Here is a 12526-nt window from a genome sequence, read left to right on the forward strand (position 1 = left end):
ATTTGCTGGAGCTTTGGGTTCTTTCCACATTTTGGCTATTATGGAAAGTGATTCTGTGGAAAATGTTTTTGGGGATATATGCTTTCTCTTCTCTTGGGTATATATGTAAAAGTGAAATTGCTGGGTGTGATATTGTGATTTATGAGAAATATATATTTGGTCATTCAGATGAGTAATGCATGACTTCCACTCACAGCCTATATGGCACAACAGGCCTTTGGTATGCTTTATATCCCACATTTTATAGTAATTCAGATACATGATGAAAATGAGACTGTGAGGAATCGGCAAACTTTTTATGTAAAGGGGCAGATGGTAAATATTTTGTTGCTGTTGCAACTACTCTGCTTCACCTTTACTGGATCAACAGTACTTAAACATGGGTGTGGCTGTATTCCAATTAAAGATCATAACAAAAAAGATGGTGGGGTGTATGTGGCTCATGTTCTGTAGGTTGCAGAACACTCATCTACACAGGAATTTAGAGCACCAGAAACAGTAACTACATTGGTAAGTTTAAAATGTCTTTAAAATATAATTGTTTAAATAATAGCCTACAGTCATGCATCACTTAACATTGGGAATACATTCTGAGAGATGTGTCGTTAGGCAATTGTATCTTTGTGCAAACATCACGGAGTGTACTTAACAAACCTAGATAGTATAGGCTACTACACACCTGGGCTACATGGTAGAGCCTGCTGCTCTTATGCTGCAAGCCTGTACAGCATAGTAATATACTGAATACTGTAGGCAATTGTAACACAATGGTAAATATTTGTGTATCTAAACATATCTTCACATAGAAAAGATACAATAAAAATATGATACAAAAGATAAAAAATGGTACACCTGTATAGGGCACTTAACATGAATGGAGCTTGTAGGAGTGAAAGTTGCTCTGGATGAGTCAATGAATGAGTGGTGAGTCAATGTGAAGGCCTAGGACATTACACTGATGTAGATTTTATAAACACTGAACACTTTTATACATTATAAAAAAATTTTTTTGTTCAGTAATTAACCTTAGTTTACTGTAACCTTTTTAATTTATGTTTTTTGATTTTTAAAACTTTTTAACTCTTTAGTAAAAACACTTAAAACACTAATACATCGTATAGCTGTACAAAAATATTTTCTTTCTCTGTATCATTATTCTATATGACTGGCAGTGTAGTAGGTTTGTTTACACCAGCATCACCACAAACACGTGAGCATTGCCTTGTGTTATGAGGACTATGACATCACTAGGCAAGAGGAATTTTTCAGCTCCTTTATAATCTTCGGGGCCGCCATCACATATGTGGTCTGTTGTTGACGAAATGTCATTATGCTGTCTGTGACTTGAGTATGGGGTTATAGCATATGTAAAAATAAAATCTATGATGATAGCACAAAGAGCCAGAGTGGAGAAATGGAAGCAGACACGTGCAAGGGTCTGATGCTCTATACAGAGTATAAAATCACTTAAAGGTAGGCTGTGATTAGTTGTGTAGGATAACCCCTAAAGCAAACACTGAAAAAATAGTTACAGCTAACACTAATAAACCAAAAAGGGAGATAAACCCGTAGAAAATATCAGGTATTCCAAAGAAGACAGAAAAGAGGGAAAAAGGAAGAATAAAGGAGACAATATAAAACCAGTAGCAAGATAATTTAAATCTAACATAAAGTAATGTCTTTAAAAGGAAATGGTTTAAAGACCTCAATTGAAAAGTTAAAATTGTCAATTGGATTTTTTTAAAGACAGACAACAGTCTGTTTTGTACATGTTCTTTAAAAAATAAGGAGACAAAGTAAAAACATGGGAAAAAAACTATTCAAAATACAGTGGCTATATTAAGGTCAAAGTAGATTAAAGAGCAAATAATATGATCAGGGGTAATGAAATCTATTTCATAATTACAAAAGGGCAAATGCATCAAAATGACATTACAATAAAAAACTATGCACCTAGCAGCAGAACTTAAAAACCCCTGAAAAAGACTGACAGGACTGCAGTGAAAGATAAATCCACACTTAGGGTCAGAAATTTCCATGCCTCCTCTCTCAATAATAGAGCAAGTAGACAGAAAATCAGTAAGTACTTAGAATACTGTAACAATACTATCAAGGAATGAAATTGACCTGACATTTACAGAACTCTGAGATAATAGAAAATATATATGTGTGTGTCTGCCCCAGCTCCTGGCACAGAGCTCTGAAACCCTTGTAATTTCCTAAGTGCTAAGAGCACTAGGAGCATCTTTTGTTCTATTGAAGCAACTCTAGGTGGGCTCCTGGGTGCCTCCTTGATGGGGCTGGTCACCAGAATGGCTAAGCTGTGATTAGAAGCTTGGAATTTTGAGCCTTAACCTTATCCTCCAGAGAAGAGAGAGGCTAGAAACAGAGTTAATAACTGATTGTGCCTATGTGAGGAAGCCTTCATAAAATCCCAATTGTAGGGGGTTCAACAAGCTTCTAGGCTAGTGAACAAATATGCACACCGGGAGGGTGATGCATCCCAACTCCATGGGGACAGAAACTCCTGGGCTTGGGACCCTCCCAGACCTCACCTTATGTATTTCTTCATCTGGCTGTTCATCTGTATCCTTTATTATGTCCTTTAATAAACTGGTCAATGTGTTTCCCAGAGTTCTGCAAGCCACTCTAGCAAATTAATCGACCCCAAAGGGGGAGGCTGTTGGAACCTCTAATCTATAGCCAGTTGGTCAGAAGCACAGGCAATAACCTGGACTTGTGACTGGCATCTGAAGTGTGTTCGCAGAGGGAAGTCTTGTGGGTCTGAGCCCTTAAGCTGTGAGATCTGACACTATCTTTAGGTAGATAGTGTCAGAATTGGGTTAAATTATAGGACACTCAGCTGGTGTTGGAAAGAATTGCTTGGGGTGGGGAAAAATTGCCACACATTTGGTGACCAGAAGTGTCAGAAGTGAAGTGTTCCGTGTGATTGTTGTACGAGTGTGTGAGTAAAGGAGACACACAGGGAAGAAACACAGAGTAGGAAGGAACTGGATTTTTCCCTACAAAAGAGGAGGAAAACTGAGTTTTTCATTTGTAAGAACACTCCACCTAACAAAAGAATTATACACAATCTTTAAAAGTGCACACAGTACTTTATCAAGATAAGCCATATTCTGGCCATCAAACAAGATAAATTTTAAAAGAATTCAAGTCACACAAAATATGTCTATGGCCACACTGGAATTAAGATAGAATCAATAACAGAAAAATTTCTGTCAAACAGAAAAATATTTTCCAAATATTTGGAAAATAATAACCTACTTGTGACTAACTGGACAAAAAAGAAATTAGAAAGGAAATCAGAATGCATTCTGAATTGAATAAAATTACTAAGGAAAAAGAGGAAAATTACATAATGATAAAAGGGTCAATCTACCAAGATGACTTAGGAATCCCAAGTGTATGTGCACCAAAGAACAGAGCTGCAAAATATGTGGAGCAACAACTGAGAGAACGAAAAAGAGAAATACACAAATCCACAATTAGAGTCTGAGACTTCAATACATCTCTCTCAATAATTGAACAACAACATAGAAAATCAACAGGACATGGATGAATTCAACACCACCATCAAATCACAGGATCTAACCAACATTTTTAGAACAGCATCCAAAACCAGCAGATTACACATTTTTCTCAAGAAGATATGCCAAGGGGCCAGACCAGTGGCCCAGCAGTTAAGTTTGCATGTTCTGCTTTGGTGGCCCAGGGTTTGCCAGTGCAGATCTACGCACTGCTTGACAAGCCATGCTGTGGTCGGCATCCCACATATAAAGTAGAGGAAGAGGGGCATGGATGTTAGCTCAAGGCCAGTCTTCCTCAGCAAAAAAGAGGAAGATTGGCGGCAGATGTTAACTCAGGGCTAATCTTCCTCAAAAAAAAAAAAAATTAAAAAAATTTAAATAACATATGCTGATATGGATCACATTGTGGGCCATAAAACACCCCTGAATGAATTGAGAAGAATGGAAATCATACACAGTATGTTCTCTGCCTACAGTGGAATCCAATTACAAATCACAAACAGAAAGTTAACAGGGAAATCTCCAAACACCTGGAAACTGAACAACATACCTTTAAATAATCCATGAATTAAAGAGGAAGACTCAAGGGAAACACATAGGCTGAAAGAAAATGAAAATACAACGTGTCCCAATTTGTGAGGTATAACTAAAGCAGTACTGAGAGGAAAATTTATAGCATTCAATGTTTACACTGGAAAAGGGGGGAAAGTATTCAAGAATAGTCTAAATTGTAGTTAAGAAATCTGAAAAAAACAAAATAAACACAAACCAAGCAGTAGCAGTAGGAAGGAAATAATAAAAGCAAGAAGAAAAAGAATTAAAATTGGAAACAAAAATAGAGGAAATAAGTGAAATAACTGATTCATTGAAAAGATCAATAAAATTGACAACCCACTCCCTAAACCATCAAAGAAAATAAGAGAAAACACAAATAACTAATATCAAATGAAACAGGTAAAATTACTAATATCAAATGAAACATAACCTGCAGACATGGAAAGGATAATAAGGGACTATTACAAAACTCTACACATATATACTTGACAACTTAGATGAAATAGGCCCATTCCTCTAAATGTACAACCTACCGCAAATCACCCAATTAGAATAAACTCTGAATTACAAAGTGAATTTGTAATTTTAAAATTCCCCTCCCCACCAAGAAAAGATTCTGCAGAGACAGATGGCGATTGTTGAGAGTTTAGCTAAAGTACTCCATAATATCGCTTCCTTGGCATCCATTTTGTGTGGCCAAGTGGTCTACAGGGGCCTTGAACTGACACTAGCCACTCTGTTGAGCACATGCTCTAGATAACAGCCCACAGAGTCACAAGTGTATGTAAGTTCCTGATATTACTACCTCAACCACCCTTGTGAAAAGCATTCTCCCCTGCCTCCCAGGGCCTCCCCCTTGTGTGCCCTTTAGATAAGACTGCCCCCCCCCCCAAAACTTACCAAAGCCTTGCTCTTTTTGGTTTGAATTGACCAATCTGGACAGCCCAGTAACCCCAAACCACCCCATTCTTGGACCCTAATAAAAACATGTGCCCCAGGTCCTGCCCCAAGCACCCTGCATTGACTTCCCTACATGGCCCCTTTAGGTGTGCCCTGTAGCTCCTCCAGGACCTGTGAGTAATAAATGTCAGTCTTTCACGTTCTCTTCCAGTCTTTTACTGAACCCCAGCTCACTATCTGACATCTGGGGGCTCTTCTTAACAAAAGTTGATTTAACAGAGTCATAACAGTGACACTAGACAATTCTATCAAATGTATAAAGAATGAATAGCAATTCTACCCAATTTCTTTCAGAAAATAGAAGAGGAGGGGATACCCTGCAACTCAATTTATGAAGCCAGTATTACCATGATACGAAAACTACACAAAGGTTTTAGGAAAGAAAAAAGTGAACAAAAGGAAGATAGCTACAACTAAATCCCACATGAAGATGCAAACATTCTTAACAAAATGTTAGCAATAAAAATCAATACACAGAAACATGGTACACCATGACCAAATGGATTTTACCTGGGATAGACAGCTGTTTCAATATTCAAAAATGAATCAATCTAATCCACAATGTTAACAGGCTGAAGGAAAAAAAACACAGGATTCTCTCAATTCATGGAGAGGAAGCATTTGACAAAATTCAATATCCGTTTATGATATAAACTTTCAGAAAACTAAGAATAGAGGGAAACTTCCTCAGCTCAATAAAGACACTTACAAAAACTTACAGCAAACATCATAATTAATGGTGAAAGACTGAATCGTTTTCCCCTGAGATTGGGAACAAGCCAAGGATGTCCACTCTTACCACTGTTATTTGACATTGTGTTAGAAGATATAGCCAGTGAAATAAGGGAAGAAGAGTAATTTTATTCAGAAGACATGGCTGGGGTAGGCTGAATAATGCACCCTCAAAGGATATCCGTGACCTGCTACTTACACAGTGTTACTTTAAATGCCAAAAGAAGTGTGGAAATGTGATCTAGTTATGATCGTGAGATGGGAACTTGTCCTGGGTGATCTGGTAAATGTGATATAATCCCAAGGGTCCTTCTAAATAAGAGGGGTGCAGGTAGAGTTAGAGTCATGTAGGAGTTAATGATACGATGGAAGCAGAGGGACTGAGATAAAGAGTTTTTAAGATGCTACTTTGCCAGCTTGAATGCGGAGGAAGGGGACGGTAAGGCAAAGGATGTATGTGGCCTCTGAAAGCCAGGAGAGGCAAGGAAATGGATACTAACGTGGAGTATCCAGAAGGAGCACAGTGCTGTGATCCATTTTACACTCTATTCTCCAAAACTGTAAAAGAATAATTTTTTGTTTATTTAAGCCACCCAGTTTGGGGTAGTTTGTTGCCACAGCAAAAGAAAAATAATAAAATGATGTAGAAAATCCAAGGGAATCTACTAAAATTTCTAGAAAAAGTAAAAGTTGCAAAGTGTCAAGATATAAGAACAACATACAAACATCTATGGCATTTCTATATACTAGCAATTTACACATGGAAGCTGAAATTTAAAATGCAATACCATGTATGATTGCTCAAAAAAGAAAAAGTAGAAGAAATATGTGTAATTCTAACAAAACATGGATGGGACTTTAAGGCTGAAAACTACAAAATGCTGATGAGAGAAGTCAAAGATGACCTAAGTAAACATATTCATATACCATATTCATTGCTTTGAAGACACGACATAGAAATGATGTCAATTCACCCCAAATTGACATATAGGTTAAATGCATTTCCTATCAAGATTTTTTGTAGACAAATGAGATTATTCTAAAATTGAAATGGAAAGGCAAAGGAACTAGAAGAGCTAAAATATCTGAAAAATAAGGTGTTTGGAATCACTACACATGATCTCAAGATTTCTAATATAGTAACAGCGATCAAGACTGCATGGTATTGGCAGAGTGACAGACAAATAGATCAATGGAACAGAATAGAGAAACCAGAAATAGTTCCACATTTTAAAAGATGGAGTACAATAGTCTAGTTATGTAAGAAACTGTGTGTCCTAGTGAAAATGGGTAGAATATTGTGTCTTTAATGCTGCACATATGATGTGCTTAATGGGGATAGTAATTGTATCTAGAAAGAAAACACTGATGGTATGTTGACTATGATGAAACTAATTCCCCTCTTGAGTTTAAATGAACTTTTTAGGAAGTGTTAATGTCATCAATGTGGGTTTCAAACCAAGGCAGGGGGTGGGGGTGGGGCAGGTATTTCAGCAGTTTCCACCTTTCAAATATATCGTGATTTTTTTTTTTTTTTTTTTTTTGGTAAAAAGTATTTGGGGGGGAGGCTGATAGAAATATTCTAAATTTAGATTGTAGGAATGATTTCACAACTTTGTAAATGTACTAAAAAATACTGAATTATATTCTTAAAATGAAACCATTTTATGGCATGTAAATTATATCCCGGTGAATTTGTTTTTTAAATTCATGTTCATTCCTAGGCTCACTGCAAATCTATCTACTATTTCAATTTACTGTGCCTGTTTTCATGGCTCTTAGATGCAGTTTTACATGTATGTCTTTTGAGCCTATTTCAATCATTATTACATTATTTCTAATCGTTTCTCTTGTAGCCCTATATTAATAATTATATGATCTGTAATCAAGAATTTAGTCTCTACACTAAAAAGTTTTATCGCTTACTCATGTTTTGTTTCTAAACCTTAACTAGCCACAATATTGTTGCAATTATTTCAGTAGTTGGTATCATTTTACTCTTGTTCCTGACTAAAAGGAAACATGTCTTCTGTATCCATCATAATGGTGAACCACTCTTGTCTCAATAAATCCAGCCTTATCTTGGATAATCTTTCTTGTAGGATTATTTGGTAATCAGTGTACTGACATTTTATTTAAATATCCATTCACTGCTAATATTGGCCTATGAAATAAAAGTATAGACATAATAGAAAGTTACCATAACCACAATTATATATGAAGATAACCCCTTTAAAACTGACGAGAGACTCATAAAATTAAGTACAGATGTTGAATGGTTGAAGGACAGAAATAATTTGCCTTGTTAGGGTAGCACCATGTTTAAGAGATTTGTCTTTGCAGCAGACAACATGGATTCAAATCCTGATTCAGCCACTTGCTGGGATGTGATTGAATGAGTCTTTAAACCTGTCTTTATCCTAAGCTTCATCTGTGAAATGAGGATATCATCAGTACTTACTTCAGAGAGCTGAAAGTTCAAGCAGTTATTACACATATTGCATTAACAGTGGCTCTTACTCAGTGTGATAGAAAAGATCATATCAAAATTAAGATCACCTACTAAACAAAAATATATTATTTTGGGGTGGGAACAGATTCTAAATGGAAGATATTGGGTGTCAGTTCCCATGACAAAAGTAGCACAAACCTCATTTTCCCTGTAAGATCCTCTGGCTCTGAATGTGAACACCAGTCATTGGGAAATGGCAGAATGGCCTCCAGGCATTTGGCAATGGAGGTTATCTCCTTGTCACAAACCATAGTTGGAATCTTGGGGACTTTCTATCCTACTCATCATTATATTTTCATTTACTTTACTGCATGCTTGTTAACCTCCACACACTTGATTTTCAAGTACCTGACCATAGCCATCTCCCACATTAAGAGATTTCATGCTGTATGTCAATTATATCTCAACAAAACTGGAAAAATTCAAAGTCACCCAGAACTTAAATAAACAGTAAAGTGATAAAAAGATTTTAAAGAGATTTCAGTTCATCTTGTGTCCTTCTAGTTCCTCCATTGGACTAAAGACTTAAAGGAACTCTTCATATTTATAGAACACCTACTTTATACCTGGCATTGCCTTGTATGCATTTTAATGTCACAAGAGTCTCAATACAGGGCCAGCCACACTGGCCTAGTGGTTAAGTTTGGCGCATTCCACTTTGTCAGCCCAGCTTCAGTTCTGGGGCACAGACCTACACCACTCATCTGTTAGTGGCCAGCTGTGGGACTGACTCACATAAAAAAAAGAAAAAATGAGGGAGATTGGCAATGGATGTTAGCTCAGGGCAAATCTTCTTCAGGGGGAAGAAAAATGTCTCAAAACTCACTGATTTCTGTATCCCTTGGTGTAAAATGGGGAAAATGTGTAAATTAAACATATATTCTGGGTCACAATGTGTGGAAGGAAAAAATGCTAATAAGAAAATTTTATTTAAAAAACAAACTATATTTTAATACATTTGAAAATGAACTATGTTACATATTGGTTAATACCATCATTTGAAATTGACATTTTAATATCCTTTGAAAAAATGCTCTTCTAGTAATATTATCTAGTAAACATTTCCTAATATTGCTTCATTAGTGTAAAAACATCTTAGGCAATTTATCTAAATAGTATCTTAAAGCACCTTTAACAAGCATATATTACGATGAAACCTATATGGGCAGCAGCAAAAGGAATATAATAAATTATCAGCATGAAAAAAATTGATGTTTCCCAACCAATAAATCAGGAATTTCAAGAGTAAACATCCAGTGTTTTATTAAAGAGTCTGACTCCATTTTTTGATGTTTGACTACTGACACCTTTTAAACCTCACTATAACCTCTTCCTATTCTCCTTATCTGGGCAAGCTAATAAGAAAGGCTGAGTGCTCCCTCCTTTGCTAAGTTCAAACCATAAGTGGGTACCAATACCCCAGCCCCACCCAGTAACTACCTAACATACCAAGCCAGTCACCATTTTCTGTTCTGTCAAGCCATTTTTTGACAAGCTTGGAAGTCTACCCTGTTCTCCTTAAAAGCTTTATTAAATAACAGACATTCTCATAACACTTTAGTGTATGGCATCAGTCTTGATATCCAAACCAAATTTTGGGTAGGTTTCCATCCTGTTCCAGTGGATGGCCAGAAGTGCAAATTAGCAACAACAAAATGTTTTGGGAGTGAATATATGAAATTTCCAGTTTATCACACAAAAAATGTCCCTATTGTATATTGTTCATTCTTATGAGGAAACTCATGAACATTGATCTTTTTAAATTATTTCATGAGCACTCCAAGCACAAAAAAATTATGTTCTTTTTATCCTTATTTCTGAAATTTTCTTTCATTTCCTAGTATTTGTCATATGCTTACTATATTTTATTTTCACTTCATGTGAAGAAAGGTGGATGTCATGGGTTTTATTTGGGCACAAAAAAGGACACGAAGAAATATAACCATATGGTGTATGTTCATCAATGGGGGGCAGGTTTTAGGGGATCAGAGTCTGAAATTGCATTGCTATGGTATTTTCCTTATAGCCACATAAATATCCCCGACAGAGTGTTGAGAGAATAACTCAAGTGCAAATTAGAGTATATAATGTCAAAATTGCATGTTGTTTGATTCCATCATGGAAAGAAATTGTTATAGATCCCTTCACCCTTGAGAACCTAATGGTACAAGGTTAGTTTACGTTACAAAGTATTCTACTGAGGTGGAATAAAACTGTGTTGGTAGAAGGAACAATTCATTCAGGATTATGAAAAAAAAAAAAGGATTAAATTTTATTAATTAAAACACGAGACCTATGATACTGCCAATAGTTAAATGTGAATCATACACAGGCACATACTATTCTGGTTCTTTTGATTCAACTTCCCTCTCAGATAACTGTTCTCTCTTTAATTTCCAAGACTAAATTTTATTAATCATTGATATACAATAGCTATTGCCATTCAATGGAGAAAGTGACTACAATTTCCCCTGCATTATTTCTACTGCAGAATCAGTCCCTAGTAACCCACCACTCTCCTCCCATGAAAAGTCCAGTCCCTTAATGTCCTGGCCTTCTCTGTTTCATGGTCAGTTGGCAGAGCATTCATTCCTATAACCCACAGTGGCCTGACTAGAGAAGTGTGCCCTGAACATAATAAGCATGATGACATATTGTAGTTTTACATTATTCTCTGCACCTCCCTGATGTTAATTTATACAATATTGAATTTGACAATTCAGTGTCCTTGTTTTTCCATGGGACATGGCTATGAAGGAAGCACACCTAATGAAGCAGGCCCTTTCATCATATTGATTCCTCAAGACCATCATGAAAGGCCTCTAAAGAAGGGATAAGATCAAGGGACTTCAAATTTCACCTTGAAGGTCATAAACAGAAATGTAACCTCTTCAAGAAAACTCAAGTAATTAACTAAAATACTCTATACACTGAAGATAATGGGCCATTTCCACACGTCCTTGTCTCCGTGATATACATCATGTCTTATGTTTTAATGTATTTTGACTTGTAATTATTCTGCAGTATGTAATATCTCAGGTTAATCTCAGAGAACTAGAGACTTATTATTCCCAGTATTCATTCTTGGATGTATGGTCCATTGTGAGAATTGGTCAAAAATTCTACCAATTTATTACATTTCTAAGCATTCTCCCCAATATGAATTCTTTGGTGAATGCTGAGGAGATATTGTTTCTTAAAGGTATTTCCATATTCAGTATACTTGAATAGTTTCCGTCCTGCATGAATTCTCTCATTACTTAAAAGGTGTGGACATTTGATGAAAAGCCTTACAACACTCACTACATTTGTAAGGTTGCTCTCCAGTATAAAGCCCTGATGTTCTAGTTTTGATCTTTGGGTAAAAGCTTTAGCACACACATCACAATTGAGTGGTTTCTGTTAAAGATGTATATTCTGATGCCTACTGTCCATTGGGAGGCCTGGACAGAGGCTCAGCCATATACATTTACATGGTTTCTCTTCAGTATGGACTCGTTGCATAATACTTGAACTCAAGGTAAAGATTTTTCCACACTCATTGCATTTGTAAGGTATTGCTCCAAGATGTACCCCAACTTTTGTTTCTTTGGGTAAAATCCTTACCACATACCTTACATTTGTATGGTTTCTCTACAGGATATATATTCTTATATCTATTAAAGAGTGAGCAGTCATTAAAAACTTTGTCAAATTCATTGTGTTTGTAAGTATGAATGACCTATTTGGTGAACCCTGAGTTTAATGCAATACCTAAAAGCCTTGCCACATTCAGTACATTTGTAAGGTTCTCTCCAGTGTGGATTATCTGATGATTGGTGAGGTGAGAGCTCCGAGTAAAGGCTTTGCCACACTCATGGCATTTGTAAGGTTTCTCTCCAGAATGAATTCTTTGGTGAATCCTAAGGTCAGACCATTGTCTAAAGGCCTTGCCACATTCAATACATTTATATGGCTTCTCTCCAGTATGAATTTTCTCATGAAGCCTAAGGTGTGAACACCTGCTAAAAGCCTTGCCACATTCATTACATTTGTAAGGTCTCTCACCAGTATGGATTACCTCATGTTTACTTAGGCTTGAATACACACTGAAGGATTTACCACATTCATTACATTTGTAAGGTTTCTCTCCAGTATGAATTCTCCGGTGATTTACAAGGTGTGAATTTTGACTGAAGACTCTGCCACATTCATTACATTTGTAAGGTTTCTCTCCAGT

The 12526-nt window shown here is 36.3% G+C and overlaps 1 protein-coding gene across 2 annotated transcripts in view; it reads right to left on the minus strand.

Annotated features, from left to right (window-relative positions):
• Positions 1–9290: 9290 nt before the first annotated feature.
• Positions 9291–12526, minus strand: part of LOC124251513 (zinc finger protein 665-like) — a 25204-nt gene continuing 21968 nt past the window's right edge. The window contains exon 7 of one of the 2 annotated variants that reach the window (XM_046684382.1): positions 9291–12446. In XM_046684382.1, the coding sequence (XP_046540338.1) occupies positions 12029–12446 (418 nt within the window). In that variant the 3' untranslated portion in view covers positions 9291–12028. The other variant, XM_046684383.1, reaches the window with a different exon arrangement.

Source organism: Equus quagga, chromosome 13 (genome assembly GCF_021613505.1).
Source record: "Equus quagga isolate Etosha38 chromosome 13, UCLA_HA_Equagga_1.0, whole genome shotgun sequence".
Lineage (NCBI taxonomy): Eukaryota > Metazoa > Chordata > Mammalia > Perissodactyla > Equidae > Equus > Equus quagga.